Source organism: Crinia signifera, chromosome 8, assembly GCF_055691185.1.
Source record: "Crinia signifera chromosome 8, ASM5569118v1, whole genome shotgun sequence".
Taxonomy (NCBI): Eukaryota; Metazoa; Chordata; class Amphibia; order Anura; family Myobatrachidae; genus Crinia; species Crinia signifera.
Genome location: NC_139224.1, coordinates 129,240,460 through 129,257,893, shown reverse-complemented (window position 1 = coordinate 129,257,893; position 17,434 = coordinate 129,240,460). Strand labels below are relative to the sequence as shown.

The following is a 17,434-nucleotide window of genomic DNA, read 5'->3' as shown; positions in this document are numbered from 1 at the left end:
TAGCAATGCAGGGAGGTTATGCATTATAAGAGCCAAATGCTAGCAAAGCTATGGGTGATAACAAAACAAAACATATGGCCAGTCTATATTAAAAGGCCTGGCCTTATCGCCATCACAAGGGGCAAAAAATTTAGCCACTGTAAAACGAATTTTATGGACATTGGCAATGAGGTATAATGGACATTTTCAGTCATTCCTGAGAGACCATAGGAATTCCTTTGTTATACGGCCAGAGGACAGGTTAGTGGTTGCCATGGTTTTCATGGCAGGAAGTAGCCTAGGGAGGAGGGGGGAGGTGGTATCCCTCACCCCCCAGGGTGATAACAGCCACACAGATCCTATGCTGGGTCTGGGAGGAAGGTAGGGGGGTTGTGTTCCTCTCACCCTCCCATAGTGATAACAGGCACACAGATGCTAGGCTAGGTCTGGGAGAAGGAGGGGGGGCTGCATTCTCCTCACCCCCCATGGTGATGGCAGCCACACAGCTGGGCAATCTGTATTGCAGATGCAGGGCCAGAAGGTATGTATGGTTGGAGAGATCAGTACAAGTAATGTTCTCATGGACATCATGGCATTTCCTAAGCGAGTCGGGAGGCAGGGGGGAGTCGCGGCAGCGCAGCATCCCCTTGTGTGGAGTGGAAGTATTTTGGTTCGGACAGGCAGGGGGGGGGGGCTCGGGGAGGCACCAAGGTGCGAGGAGCGAGCAATGGGCTGCACGGGGGCGGTTATTAAGACGCCTGGGCGGCAACGACGTTGGGAGGATAAGGTCCCTGGATTTTAAGGGAACAGTGCGGGACAACCTGGCATGGGCAAAAGTGCGAGGGCCAGAGTTGCGCATTATACGGTCCCAGGTCGGCCGGGCAAGAGGCGCGCAAGGGAGCGCCAGCGGAAGACGAAAATGCTTAAAAGCATTTCAGGGGTGAAGCATCATACAACGCACGGATAGCATTCAGAAGGCACCAGGCTTATACAGGGGCAAAGGGGCAATGCACGCAAAGGCGCCGGGGGGCTAAACTAAGTGGAAGCGGCAGGGTGGGGGTTTTTCGGCCCCGGGGCAGGTAGAGGGGCCTCAGTGGCGGGAAGAAGCAGTGCGCAAGGCATCGGGACAGGAGGAGCCAGCTGAGGTTTGCAAATTCACCCTCGGTCGGGCCGCACGCCAGGCTCTAGCTGTCGACGGCAGGCCAACCGGCTGCGCGCCAGCCAACGGGCGATCCGCGGGGGCTGGCTCACAGGTAAGGGGCGCAGCCAAGGGCCTACAGCGTAGGCGGGGGGCACGCACCACGGTTTAAGTCAATGAAGGTCATTGACATTTTTTTTGCCTTGCCCACCGTTCTCTGTCCCTACCCTGCAAAGGTAATTAAGGTGTGGTAAATAAACTGTGGCCAATGATTCAATCCCACGCACTGTCTCTGAGTATGATTTTGGTTGGGGTTGGGAGTGAGGTCACACGGGGACACAGCACACAGCCCTCGCACCCTTAAGGGAGCGCAGGCAGCCAAAATGGCGCCCGGAGCGGCATAGGGGGGCGGGGCAGTGGCGGACCAAGTCCGAACGACGTGAAGGTCAGGGGGCAGGCAGGTAGGCCTGACCCCCTCCTTTCACACCTGGCGCTCCGGTTAGCAAGTCAGAGAGAGCAGGGGGGAGCCTGGCCGGGAGGGGTTTAAATAGTCAGGCCAGTGGGGGAGGCAGCATTCAGCACAAGCAGAGCCCGGACACAGACCCCACCCACCCATCCCATCTAGTATTTATAGGGTCCGGGACCCATAAGGGAGCAGGCATTTAAGTTGTGTGGTATGTAATGAGGTGATATGTAATGGTGTGATATGTACTGTATTATTTAAAAAAAAAAATAATTGAAAAATAATAAAAAATGAAAATTAAATAAAAAAAAAAGAAAATAAAGAAAGTGATAATGGTAACAAGGGAATTAACGGACTAAATTGGTGTTTCAAGGGGAACGTATTGTATTCAAGATAGTGTTGAGTGGTGGTTGGGTAACCAGCTATAAAGGGAAATGGTTTTAATGTTATGCAATATTGTCACAGTTGAGCATTGTAAGCATGTCGCAGGGCGGGAAGAAGCAGTGCGCAAGGCATCGGGACAGGAGGAGCCAGCTGAGGTTTGCAGATTCACCCTCGGTCGGGCCGCACGCCAGGCTCTAGCTGTCGACGGCAGGCCAACCGGCTGCGTGCCAGCCAACGGGCGATCCGCGGGGGCTGGCTCACGGGTAAGGCAGCCAAGGGCCTACAGCGTAGGCGGGGGGCACGCCCCGCGGTTTAAGTCAATGAAGGTCATTGACAGGTTTCTTGCCTTGCCCACCGTTCTCTGTCCCTACCCTGCAAAGGTAATTAAGGTGTGGTAAATAAACTGTGGCCAATGATTCAATCCCACGTGTGGCATCCTAGTTAGAACTGAACCCGGGAGTGAGGGGTTAATAAAATAGCGCGCCAAAGGAACTGTGCCCCGGGCTGACTGACAGCCTGAGGGGACCAATAGAGACCTGCCGGATGTGGGAGGAGAGAGAGTGCGGCGCAGAGGACGGACGTGAGGAGACAGCGTGGGAAGGAGAAGCGAGACGGCGTGGCAAGGAGAAGGGAGACGGCGTGCAGCAAGTGGAGAAGATCGGGAGAGGGAGAAGAACAGCAGTGACCCGACAGCGTGAGAGGGGAAGACGCCCAAGTGACGGAGCCGGCGCACAGCGGGAGAGTGACAGCGGGATCCGGAGGTCAGCAGCAGCAAGTGGCGGGACCGGAGAGAGCGCCTGAGTGCGGCAACGCTGCAACAGCAGCGCCCACACTAGTGTGCCCTCCGCCGCTGAAGAGGACCAGACAGACGCCAGCAGCAGCATCGGGACGGGCAGGAGCCTGCAACTGACTGCAGTATACCAGGTACATTGCCCTGTGCCCTGCCAGCCAGCTCAGCCAGCATTTAGCAGGTCCCCACTGTGCCTTGCCAGCCAGCCCAACCAGCAGTCAGCAAGTCCCCGATGTACCCTGCTAGCCAGCCCAACCACACGGTACTCCAATCAGCAAGTCACCACTGTGCCTCCAGATAGCTGTCCTCCCTGTGTTTAAGACCTTGGATAACCCCTGACCCCGTTCAGGTCAGTGCCCCCCTTAGTTTTCCGACCAGCGTGGGACCCTCCTGTTCTTAAAGGGACTACTAAAGGATCCTCGCCCCTTTTTTCTATTGCGGTGTGGAATTGTTCCCCCTACACGTGGAGTTACAGACAGCATTGCAGGAAAGGCTCACAACAGCACCATCTTGTGGACAAAATAGAGAAGGTCCGGATGTTCATCCCAATATTGGTTAGAAGTGTGTAAAGTATTCCGTTATTGTATTGGATATATTGTGTTAGGTGACCAGGGTCATCAAGTAGTTGCGGCGTTGCCAAGTGAGAGAGTTACTTCCTCCAGTGTGCCGGGGGGATCAGTTCTCTCACTTCCCAGCGACGTGGTATAGGGTCGTGAAAGGTTAAGTTATACATTGTCCAGTAGCATAGTCAGCCACGTGGTTAGGCAGTACCCCTAGGTATTCTGTTATATCAGTAACTACTGTGCCATAGTGTATGTAATGTCCCCATTGCATAATTACTGTTTAATTACACTGTTTCGTTAATAAAACACAAGCAGTTAAAACTCCTTAGCGTCTTGCTCTACTTCCTGCGGAGGTGTGATCTTTCCCAGCCGGGGCGGTGAAGAACCTGCGTGCGGAAGAGTTCTCCGGAAACGAGAAAGGTAATCTCCAAGCAAGCCCCAGAGTGCGGCCGTTCACACACGCACTGTCTCTGAGTATGATTTCGGTTGGGGTTGGGAGTGAGGTCACACGGGGACACAGCACACAGCCCTCGCACCCTTATGCTTTCTTGGAAAAATGCACATTTGTTTTTATTTACTCTGAGTCCATACTCCTGTATTCAGTGATGGCTGTCTGCATGTGCTGCCCTTTTTCACCCCACAATTGTGTAGAGTCAGCCCTTTGGCATTCCACTGATCACTGGAGCAATACTGAGGAATAGGTTTTATCCTCGTCGCCATTGTTAAGTCTGTGACTTATATTATATCAAACCTTCATGAAGGAGGACACAGGAAGTTCAGCATGCTTCTTTTCCTCATAAACTGCAGGGAAGGAACTACATACATTACAGATATTCATACGCCAACTTACACACAAGAAAATAAAATCTGTTATATCCTTCCACGGGATACTTACACAGTAATAGGAACTATATACACCACACCCCCCGAAGCAGAAAAGTCTACATCTGCCCCTGTCAGGGATTAGCATACTCTTCCCGGAGCCAGTACAAGTTTTATCTTCAGACACCATTCTGATCCATCTGGGTCCTCTATATTCCATGCATCACTGTATCTGCCACGCTTCACGGTTCCAGCCCAGTTAGCCAAAGTAATAATAATTTCAGCCCAGTTAGCTAATTCAGTATTAATACTAGCCCAATATCAGATGCATTAGTGGTTCATACCTGTTACCTCATGCATTACCAGTTCCAGCCAGGTACCAAATGCATTACTGGTCCCAGGCTGTTACTTGATGCACTACCAGTTGTAGCACAGCTCCCTCGCATATTTCCTGTGCCAGCTCATACTGTATAAGGGTGGGGTATTACTTGCCGACAGTCGGGATCCCTATGGTCAGTATAGCAACATTGGAATCCCGCTCACCACAGGTGCTATTCACTCTATGACTCACTCTTACCATGTCACCGTACCTAATTTTATCTAAAATCTGAATACCTCAATAGTACTTTAGCAAGATAGTACATCCCAGGAAACCACCTCACTATACAGGTAGACAAACATTTTAAAAGAACATTAGGTCAGGGTTCTCAGCCACGGAGAGAGATAAAGTGGGCAAAGCTAAAGTACCAGTTAATCAGAACCTGTCGTGTTTGTAAATTGATAGTTTATACATACCTCCCAACATTTCTTAATGGAGGTACAGTGCGCGCATTTGAGCAGTGCAAAATTTTGGGGACGTGACCTAGCAGGAAGTGGTGTAGCCTGTACTTGCGGTGCTGCCGTGATGCCACGCCCCATTTTTGCCACTGTGCAGGCATGGCCAGCAGCACTGTGAACGGCTAGTTAAGCCCCCAGCCCCTCTGGCTGCAGGAATATACATGGTGTGTTTGCGCACGGTGTCTATTCATTAGGGAAAAGGGGGGGGACACCCAACTGACCCCCCCCCTGCCGTGGGATACACGCTGCCGGCCCCGGGCGGGACGTGGGAACGTCCCAAAAACCAGGACATTCCCACAAAAAGCAGGAGAGTTGGGAGATATGGTTTGGAGCTTGTTGGTTGGTAATCTATCCTCCAGTTTCTTTCTTTCCAAGGCATAGTACAAAGACTGACTGTAATAAAGTAGAAATGTATTTCTAGGCACTTGTGTCAGTGCAGATACAACAAGTAATATCTTCTGAGCCATTACAAAGCAGACATAAAATATAAAGACAAAGTTTAAATGCATTTATGAAAAATCTAAGTTGTGTATGGAACATATGTAATGTTACCAAGATTCTGTTTTTGTTGTGTCTGCCATATGATTTACCGCACTATATAACTGTATTTCATTTTTCAGAGTCAATTATGTTCTGTTGATAAAGAAAATATTTTGAATAACATAGGAGGTGTTGTGAAATATGCGGTGGTAAGTACTCTGGAATATGTATGTGCTTTATAAATAAAATATCATCTGTTGGTGCTACAGTATAACACTATAAAGTTTTAATGATATTTTCTTATAATAACTGAGATGTAATCTGATGTTATGCTCATAACGCTAATTTCTAAGTTAAGGTCTTAAAATTTTACCTTGCTAAAATATTAATTATTTTAATGTAGAGATGAGCGGGCCCAGATTCCCCTGATCCGAGCCTGCCCGAACAGGATCCGAGTGGCATTCGGATGTTCCTGCCCAGGGCTGCCATCACAAATTGTGGGGCCCAGTACTGACAAAATGGGCAGGGCCCGCAGAGGGGAAAGGTGGGGTGCATAGGAAGGTGGAGCTACAGTGGAAGTGGCTATTAGATTATTATATTATAGCATTAGATAAGTGATGTAGAGCAGAAAGAAAGTATAAAATATTAAAAAAAAAAAAAAAAAAATTCAAAATGAAATAAAAGTTGGGGTAAAATAAACAATAAATGGCAGTGGCACCTGTAAAAAACAAAGAATGTTAAAGCTGTCAGTTTCTACCTCTTGGTGATCTGACAGGCAGTTTGGGGGTGGCTGGTGGTTGGTATAATACTGTTGGCCCTTCTGGTCCCTTCTGCTCTGTCCTTCTGCAGCTCAGGCTGCCATCGCTGTAGTGCTGGGTGGGCTGGCATGTCAGGAATAGCTGGTGTACAGCTGGCAGCCTTTTTGTTCCCAGCTGCTGTGTCCTCCTGCGTGCGGCTAGGGGGAATGACGTCAGGCAGATTCTTCCAAATTTGCCAGCTGCTGGCCAGGTGCAGGGTGTAGTAAAAGGAGCCGCCAGGTACTGCAATAGCGGCAATGCGGCTTATTGTGCACTAGGCACATTTGCTTGAAAAAAATCTGATATACTGGCAGCCAGGACCGGTACTAACCACAAAGCCACCTGGGCCCCATTTCTGTCTGGGCCCGGGACTCATGTACCCCATTACCCCCCTAATGGCAGCCCTGTTCCTGCCTGCCTTGGATCCTGGTGCACGGGCAAAACATCATCGCCCAGCGTTGGATTCTTGTGAGCTCGGGCTTCCAATATATTGCGCCTACCGCCTGCTATCTTAGTTTATTTTGGTGTTGAGTTGGTAAAGGTCGTGTCTCTGCTCCCATCTGCTGGTGCCTACCTACACTACTGCAGTGCATTTAGTCTGCTGGTGCCTTGTGCCTACCTACTGCTGCTGTATATACTTCCTGTCCCCTGGATCCACTGCCTACCTACTCAGTGGAGTAGTGTATTGTTTTATTTATATTAATATAAACAATTCCTGTCTGCTGGTGCCTGCCTAGTGCCTGCCAGTACCTACTGCTGCAGTGTATCATTACAGTCCACTCATGCCTACTTACTGCCATATTTATTTATTTATTTTATTTATTAATTAACAGGTTCTTATATAGCGCACACATATTCCGCAGCACTTTACAGACCATAGTTATGAGCAAAAACACATACCGAATTACAGTACAAGATAGTTTAGGACAAGTACATGGTAAATATGGATAGTTGCATCAGAATACGGTCATTGCGTCACCAGCAAGTTGTTAGACAGTCATTAGGTCGACACCATTAGATCAACATGCATTTAGGTCAACATGTGTCTAGGTCGACATGCAGGAAGGTCGACATGGGTTAGGTCGACAGGATCAATAGTTCGACATGGGTTAGGTCGACAGTCAAAAGGTCGATATGGGGTTTTTACCCGAATGTCGACATGTAGACCTGCATGTCGACCTAATGGTGTCAACCTAATGACTGTCTAACAACTTGCTGGTGACAACTGATCCACACCCGTTGCATCAGGGGACAGGGCACTGAAGCAATCATCAGGGTGGTAGAAGTTTGTATATATTCTAAGAAAGGCACATGCAGAAAGAGGGAGAGAGAGCCATATATAATTCCAGTCTGCTGGTGCCTACCTACTGCATTATATATAATTCCAGTCCACTAGTGCCTACCTACTGCTGTATATATAATTCTAGTCGGCTGGTGCCTACCTACTGCAATATATATAAATACAGTTCACTGGTGCCTACCTATTGCAGTATATAATTCCAGTCTGCTGGTGCCTACCTACTGCATTATATATAATTCCAGTCCACTAGTGCCTACCTACTGCTGTATATATAATTCTAGTCGGCTGGTGCCTACCTACTGCAGTGTATATAAATACAGTTCACTGGTGCCTACCTACTGCTGTATATATATAATTCTAGTCAGCAGTTGCAAACCTACTGCAGTATATATAATTCCAGTTCGCTGGTCACTACCTACTGCAGTATATATAATTCCAGTCCACTGGTCACTACCTACTGCAGTATATATAATTCCAGTCCGCTGGTCACTACCTCGTGCAGTATATAATTCCATTCTGCTGGTGCCTACCTACTGCATTATATATAATTCCAGTCCGCTGGTCACTACCTACTGCAGTATATAATTCCAGTCTGCTGGTGCCTACCTACTGCCGTATATATAATTCTAGTCCGCTGGTGCCTACCTACTGCAGTATATAATTCCAGTCCGCTGGTGCCTACCTATTGCAGTATATAATTCCAATCTGCTGGTGCCTACCTACTGCTGTATATATAATTCTAGTCGGCTGGTGACTACCTACTGCCGTATATACAATTCCAGTCTGCTAGTGCCTACCAACTGCAGTATATAATTTTATATATATTCTAAGAAAGGCACATGAAGAGAGAGGGAGAGAGAGCCATATATAATTCCAGTCTCCTGGTGCCTACCTACTGCATTATATATAATTCCAGTCCACTGGTGCCTTCCTACTGCTGTATATATAATTCTAGTCGGCTGGTGCCTACCTACTGCAATATATAATTTTAGTCGGCTGGTGCCTACCTACTGCAGTGTATATAAATACAGTTCACTGGTGCCTACCTACTGCCGTATATATATAATTCTAGTCAGCTGTTGCATACCTACTGCAGTATATATAATTCCAGTCCGCTGGTCTCTACCTACTGCAGTATACTGTATGTAATTCCAGTCTGCTGATGCCTACCTACTGCCGTATATAATTCCAGTCTGCTGATGCCTACCTACTGCCGTATATAATTCCAGTCTGCTGGTTCCTACCTACTGCAGTATATAATTCACTGGCGTAAGTACCGTGTGGCAGCCCCCACCATTGCTTGGAGGAGCAGGGGTCTGCGGGGCGCAGCTGAATACACCCGAGCTGCCATGCAGTAATGACCAGTGAAGTTAAAGGGGAGGCGGAGGCTCTCACTGGCAGCAGCGCTGACAGTCTGCTCCCATCTGCAGCGTGGACATCCTGTTCCCATCCACAGCGCTGACACGCTGACAGTCCTGCTCCTACCCGCAGCGCTGGCTAGGTAAGAGGAGATGGTCCAGCGGGAGACAGGACACTGGAGAAATAGCCGCGGACATAGCCGCGGACCTTTCTGCTCCTGCTCGTCGGCTCCTGCTAACCCGCAGCGCTGTCTAGGTAAGAGGAGATGCTCCAGCGGGAGACAGGAACTGGAGACATAGCCACGGACCTTTCTGCTTCTATTCGTCGGCTTTTTCAAATCTCGCGCTGGGGGGGGGGGGGGGGGGGGGCGCCAGAGACTTTTTTGGCAGGGGGGCGCAAAATTTCAAGTTACGCCACTGATATAATTCCAGTCTGCTGGTGCCTACCTATTGCAGTAAATAATTCCAATCTGTTGGTGCCTAACTACTGCTGTATATGTAATTCTTGTCTGTTGATGTCTACCTACTGCCGTATATAATTCTAGTCCGCTGGTGCCTACCTACTGCAGTATATAATTCCAGTCCGCTGGTGCCTACCTACTGCCGTATATATAATTCTAGTCCGCTAGTGCCTACCTACTGCAGTATATAACTCCAGTCCGCTGGTGCCTACCTATTGCAGTATATAATTCCAATCTGCTGGTGCCTACCTATTGCTGTATATATAATTCTAGTCGACTGGTGACTACCTACTGCCGTATATACAATTCCAGTCTGCTAGTGCCTACCAACTGCAGTATATAATTCAAGTCCACTGGTCCCTACCTACTGCCGTATATAATTCCAGTCTGCTGGTACCTTACCTTCCGCAGTATTTAATTCCAGTGACCTGGTGCCTACTTACCAACTACTTACTGTGGAACAAATGAGGCGGCACTCAGAGTCTTGGTGAAGAAAGTTTTGTTGTATTAAACCAGTGTCAAGTACATTTACGTTTTGGGCAAAGCCCTCCCCTTCATCAGGATACAGAGTGACAAAAAGTATACAGTTTAAATAGTGTCTTACCAACTGTGCATCATCAGGCTCCTGGCAGCGACGCCCGCAGTCCCGCTGCGTCTGTGGACGGTGCATCACTTTTGCTTCCGGCTACCCTGACGTCTGCGAGCCCGGTGGCGCAGCCATGGAGACCCTATCAAAACAACAATATGCCAATTAGTGATTAGTGAAAAAACAAAACCGTGCATCAAACAAACACAGGAAGAATTGACATAAAAACCTGCAGATATGAAGTGCTAAGTGCCATATACTAGCATAATCGGAATGATAATAAAAATGTTTGCTTAATAGTTACTTAAAAAGGACTGGTTGAATTGATGTGCATCATATACATGAGATAATCAGCATATTGGGCTCTATTATGTCAGTAAGATGGACTGCCCCTTTAACTGCACAAAACCGCCTAGCAATCTGTTCAGCCTTGCAAACAGGTACAGGGGACCAACCAGTGGCTCAGCATTTTGCCGAAGCCAAACAAGGAATGGCTACCCTAAAACATAAAATAATAGACCACATTCCACCGTCAATTAGGGGTGGTAACAGATCAAGAAAACTGCTTCAAATAGAGTTTAGATGGATTCACAAGCTAGACACGCTGCGTCCTAAAAGGTTAAACGAGACACTTGGTCTCATTAATTTTTTATAACACGTAGTGTACTCTGTCATGACATTAGGGCTATGGTTCAATAAATTGTAGCCACAAACCTGGTTTATATTCAAAATGCTAATGTATATGTACACAATTATATATCTAATAGTTATTCAATATGCTGATTATCTCATGTATATGTTGCACATCATGTCATCCAGTCCGTTTTAAGTAACTGTTTTTATTATCATTCCGCATAGGCACTTAGCACTTTATGGGCGAAATGTAATAGGGTGTGATTTTTGGACGAGTTCCAAACTCGCCAGAAATCGCACCTTTAAAAATCGCGTTTTTTGCCGCGAATTCGCATATGTAATGAGATGCGAATTAGCGGCAAAAAATGCGATTTGCCGCGATTTCGGGCGATTTTTAGTCATGAAAATGTGCGCATTTTCAGTCATGAAAATGTGCGCATTTTCATAAATGCGATTTTGTGCAAAAAAAAAAAAAGTTTAAAAAAAAACAGCGTGGGGTCCCCCCTCTTAAGCATAACCAGCCCCGGGCTCATTGAGCCGGACCTGGTTCCAAAAATACGGGGGGACAAAAAGCATAGGGGTCCCCCGTATTTCTGAAACCAGCCCCGGACTCTTGGACCGGTCCTGGTTCCAAAAATACGGGGGACAAAAAATCTGGGGGTCCCCCGTATTTTGAAACCAGCACCGGGCTCCAACAGCCCACGGTGTCATGCCACAGCCGGGGGACACTTTTTATACAAGGTCCCCCGGCCAAAACATGAGCACCGTGGCTGGTCAGCCTTGGACGGGGTACCTGGAGGAGTGGGGACCCCCCCAATAAAGGGGTCCCCCCCCCAGTGTGTAAAAGTTTATTACACACACACACCTCACTTTTACACCAGCGTTACTTACCATTCCTGGATCCAGCGCTGGTCTGGCTGCTTTACAGCCGGCTCCCCCCGCACTGACAGGCAGCGGGGAGAACCGGCTTTCTCCGTTGCCTCTAACAGCTTCTGTAGCGCTGTCCGAGTGCTACAGAGGCTGAGAGCGCGATTGGCTGAGCTATGCGTCTCCATGGAGACGCATAGCTCAGCCAATCAGGACTGAGCTATGCGTCTCCATGGAGACGTATCGGCCAATCGCGCTCTCAGCCTCTGTAGCGCTGGAACAGCGCTACAGAAGCTGTTAGAGGCAACGGAGAAAGCCGGTTCTCCCCGCTGCCTGTCAGTGCGGGGGGAGCCGGCTGTAAAGCAGCCAGACCAGCGCTGGATCCAGGAATGGTAAGTAACGCTGGTGTAAAAGTGAGGTGTGTGTGTGTGTAATAAACTTTTACTTCTCTCTGTGTGTGTTTTTTATAAACATTCTTTTTACAGGTGGACTACAAGTCCCAGCGGGCCCATTAATGCCCCGCATGCTGGGACTTGTGGTTCTCCAAGTCCCAGCATGCGGGGGAGGTCTGCTGGCACTTGTAGTTCTCCGGTATAAAGCAATGTAATGATATGTATGATCGATTTAACCCTATCAGGCCGGCGTCCACTGGCCACGGACGCCGGTGACAGCCCCGGGCTTCAGCCCTGGACGGGTGAAGCCTGGGGGGGGGACCCCTTTATTGGGGGGGTCCCCACTCCTCCAGGTACCCCGTCCAAGGCTGACCAGCCACGGTGCTCATGTTTTGGCCGGGGGACCTTGTATAAAAAGTGTCCCCCGGCTGTGGCATGACACCGTGGGCTGTTGGAGCCCGGTGCTGGTTTCAAAATATGGGGGACCCCCAGATTTTTTGTCCCCCGTATTTTTGGAACCCGGACCGGTCCAAGAGTCTGGGGCTGGTTTCAGAAATACGGGGGACCCCTATGCTTTTTGTCCCCCCGTATTTTTGGAACCAGGTCCGGCTCAATGAGCCCGGGGCTGGTTATGCTTAGGAGGGGGGACCCTATGCCGTTTTTTTTTTTATAAAAACACTTTTACACATTTTTATTAACAGGACCATGCACAGATCTCAATGATCTGTGCATGGTTCTGTCAAATTCGCCTGTCAGAACCTGGTCTATTTTTTTTGCGATTTTTGGTAACATTTACCAAAAATCACACCCTATTACATTTGCGAGTTGTATACTTTATAATGGGAAAACATCTGGATGCGAATTGAAATGTGACTAAAAATCGCACTTCTAAAAGTGCGATTTCGTGGTAAAAAGTGCGATTTTTTACCGCGATTTTCAACCTATTAAATGTGCGATTTTCGGAAAATTTGCGATTTCGGCCGTTTTTGACCCAAAATCGCACATGTCCAAAAATCACACCCTATTACATTTCGCCCTATATCTGCAGGTTTTTATGTAGATTCTTCCTGTGTGTGTTTGATGCACGTTTTTTTTTTTTTTTCACTAATCATTGGCATATTGTTGCTTTGATAGGGTCTCCATGGCAGCGCCGCCGGGTGCGCCGGAAGCGTAAGTGAAGCACCGGCCACAGACGCAGCGGGACTGCAGGTGTCGCTGCCAGGAGACTGATGATGCACAGTTTGTAAGACACTATTTAAACTGTATACTTTTTGTCACTCTGTATCCTGATGAAGGGGAGGGCTCTCCCTGAAACAAAGATGTACTTGACATTAGTTTAATACACCAAAACTTTCTTCACCAAGACTCTGAGTGCCGCCTCATTGTTTTACTGTGTGTATATATATATATATATATATATATATATATATATATATATATATATATATATATATATATGGGGCGATGTGCTGGCACACATCCAATCGAGTACAGCTGCCCTGGTGCCGGCTCAAAAATAGAATAATACAGGAATGCTTCAAGTGGCCGCACACATGGGTCTCTGTTCTTCAGCAAATAAACACGCAAGAGCCGTGTCTTTACAGCAACGTTTCGGGAAGGTTTATTATCCCGTCCTCAGGCTTCAACAAAGTATAACATACTTTGTTGAAGCCTGAGGACGGGATAATAAACCTTCCCGAAACGTTGCTGCAAAGACACGGCTCTTGCGTGTTTATTTGCTGAAGAACAGAGACCCATGTGTGCGGCCACTTGAAGCATTCCTATATATATATATATATATATATATATATATATATATATATATATATATATATATATATATATATATATATATATGTGTGTGTGTATATATATACATATATATATATATATATATATATATATATATATATCGCAGGTGGGGGGCGGCGGCACTCAGAAGTAAGGAGATGAACAACTGGTGTAAGAACCCAGGTTGTCCGTCTCCTTACTTCTGAGTGCCGCCGCCCCCCACCTGCGATATTGTATCGAGGGGTACAAGTTATCTCACTATCAAGTTTGCCTCTAAGCTTGGGCTCATTGGAGTGCTAACCTCCTATATTTATATATATATATATATAAATATATATATATATATATATATCAAGGTGCATCTTTCATATATCTGCTTCACCTTCTGTGAAGCAGATATATGTATTCTGCTCATATGGAACTCCCGGCGGCACTCAAAGGTAAATAACGACCCCAAAGACTGTGGGTTTGAGCTGACGTCTCAAGGCCGTCCGGCATTTTTATCAAGGTGCAAAGATGCACCTTGTTATTGAGCTCAATAACATTAGTTTCCACTCATTTCTAGACAATTTTGATCACTTCACAGCTCACAAAATCGTTTTCATTTACTGTAGTAGGGCCATAAGGTTATCCCGAGGTAGCTGGATGACTAAGCTAGGCGACAGCAGTGGGCATCACATACATGTGGACCTTACACTTCCAACCTGGCACATGTCGGAAGCAGAGCAGCACTACAGGGGCAGACATTGTGGCAGTTTAATAACCCCCCCCCCCTTGTAGCTGCACTCCTCTTTTAGAACCTCCACACAGCAAGAGAAGAGAACATTTGATTAGTTTAATATCTAACAAGACCCCTATCTGGCGTGAGGTCACGTGGTTTGTGAAGATACCTCCTTATCAAACTTGATCAGACAGGCTAGGCGTACGTTTTCCATTTCCTCCCTCACCACTTCACCACATTACATGTGTTCCTCCCGAAGGCACGCACTTGGTCTAGTACACTGACCATCAGCAGCTGTTGGGACTACTTCTTCCCAAACATTTATCAATCCATCCATACTATCCCAAAAGGAGGATATACTCTGGATGTCACTGATGACATCTATTCTTCCCCAATAGAGAAGGACCGATCTTCGTTCAAAGCTATACTAGTAGCTGCGCTCCTCTGGTAGAAGATCCAATCAAGTACCAAAACCCCTGTTTGGCTTGATTGAGCACTCTTCCTCATGTTCAGCCAAGGAGCAGTGGGCGTTTCGTGCAGCACTTATTTAGTCTGCAAGGTAGTATCTGATTTTATCAGTTTAATATCTAACAAGACCCCTATCTGGCGTGAGGTCACGTGGTTTGTGAAGATACCTCCTTATTAAACTTGATCAGACAGGCTAGGCGTACGTTTTCCATTTCCTCCCTCACCACTTCACCACATTACATGTGTTCCTCCCGAAGGCACGCACTTGGTCTAGTACACTGACCATCAGCAGCTGTTGGGACTACTTCTTCCCAAACATTTATCAATCCATCCATACTATCCCAAAAGGAGGATATACTCTGGATGTCACTGATGACATCTATTCTTCCCCAATAGAGAAGGACCGATCTTCGTTCAAAGCTATACTAGTAGCTTCGCTCCTCTGGTAGAAGATCCAATCAAGTACCAAAACCCCTGTTTGGCTTGATTGAGCACTCTTCCTCATGTTCAGCCAAGGAGCAGTGGGCGTTTCGTGCAGCACTTATTTAGTCTGCAAGGTAGTATCTGATTATATCAGTTTAATATCTAACAAGACCCCTATCTGGCGTGAGGTCACGTGGTTTCTGAACGCTGGGAGCATTACCAGTTGCCTCCTCATCCATCACCTAATGGGTGGAGGGGGGTGGGGTAATTGGTGGCAGGGGTTGGGTAATTGGTGGCCTCCACCTCTCTAGGACCCCAGGTTAGGAGATCCCTATATAGGTCTACCCTTATAGACCGCTATCTATGTAGTAGGGTCAATTAGTCTGCTACATCTGTCACCCAATTCACCGCTAAGGTTAATTTGTTTGAGCTGGCTGGCTAGGTGTGTTTTCCCTTACCTCCCTCACCACTTCACCAAATCACGTGTGTTCCTCCCGAAGCCACGCACTCGGTCTAGGAATGAATAAGACCATGGATGTCCCTGAGGACATGTTTTCATCCATTATGGATGGGGTGGAGAGCGAATCACCCATCTCCCCACCATTCATCCATCAAAGATTTAAAAATTTATGACGCTACAAAGAGCCAACAAATGACGCAGAAAGAGGTGCAAGAAAAAGATTTGCTGGGGCCCTGCCACCCAGCCATCCATCCATCCGGGACATCCTATCCAAAAAGTACGATAGGAAGGGATAAGACCATGGATGTCCATGAGGACATATTTTCATCCATAATAGATGATGTGGAGAAAGACACCACCCATCTCCCCACCATTCATCCATCAAAGATTTAAAAATTTAGGACGCTACAAAGAGCCAACAAATGACGCAGAAAGAGGTGCAAGAAAAAGATTTGCTGGGGCCCTGCCACCCACCCAGCCATCCATCCATCCGGGACATCCTATCCAAAAAGAAGTACGATAGGAAGGGATAAGACCATGGATGTCCATGAGGACATATTTTCATCCATAATAGATGATGTGGAGAAAGACACCACCCATCTCCCCACCATTCATCCATCAAAGATTTAAAAATTTAGGACGCTACAAAGAGCCAACAAATGACGCAGAAAGAGGTGCAAGAAAAAGATTTGCTGGGGCCCTGCCACCCACCCAGCCATCCATCCATCCGGGACATCCTATCCAAAAAGAAGTACGATAGGAAGGGATAAGACCATGGATGTCCATGAGGACATATTTTCATCCATAATAGATGATGTGGAGAAAGACACCACCCATCTCCCCACCATTCATCCATCAAAGATTTAAAAATTTAGGACGCTACAAAGAGCCAACAAATGACGCAGAAAGAGGTGCAAGAAAAAGATTTGCTGGGGCCCTGCCACCCAGCCATCCATCCGGGACATCCCATCCAAAAAAGAAGTACGATAGGAATGGATGAGACCATGGATGTCCATGAGGACATATTTTCATCCATAATAGATGATGTGGAAAGAGAAATCACCCATCTCCCCAACATTCATCCACCAAAGAGGTAAAAAAATTAGGACGCTACAACAGCCAACAAAACGACGCAGAAAGAGGTGCAAGATGACATTGTCCTTGGGCCCTCCCACCCACCCTTATGTTGAATACAGGACATGCACAGTTTAACAAACCAATCATTTCAGCGACAGAGACTGCAGCGGGAGGGACTGTCAACTGTGGCTGAAATGATTGGTTTGTTTGGGCCCCCACGAAAAATAAAAGGCAATGGGCATTGCACAAACTGGCTTTACAAGAGGTCATCCTCAGCGTCAGATTCCTCAGCCTCATCCTCTTCTTGACACACAATTAATTCGTCGTCGCTGGAATCAACCAATACAGGAGGACTGTGTGCAGTAGCAGGACGTAAGTGTTGGCGAAGGAGGTCCAGTTCGTGGAATTTGAAATTCATTTTTATGAAGAGCATCTTCTCCACGTTTTGTGGAAGTAACCTCCTACGCCGATCGCTAACAAGGTTCCCAGCTGCGCTGAAGACTCTCTCAGAATAGACACTGGAGGGTGGACAACTTAAATAAAGCAAAGCCAGTTTGTGCAAAGGATGCCACATTGCCTTTTTTTCCTGCCAGTAATGGAATGGACAGTCTGACATACCTATATTGATGCTATCAGCAAAGTAG

General features: G+C 47.3%; 1 protein-coding gene across 2 annotated transcripts in view; it reads left to right on the top strand.

The window, feature by feature from the left end:
• The window catches only part of LOC146026464 (uncharacterized), a 124,652-nt gene that overhangs the window by 79,977 nt on the left and 27,241 nt on the right, over positions 1-17,434 (top strand). For both annotated transcript variants that reach the window (XM_083157158.1, XM_083157157.1), the window contains one exon: positions 5,597-5,665. In XM_083157158.1, the coding sequence (XP_083013284.1) occupies positions 5,597-5,665 (69 nt within the window). The remainder of the gene's footprint in view (positions 1-5,596; positions 5,666-17,434) is intronic.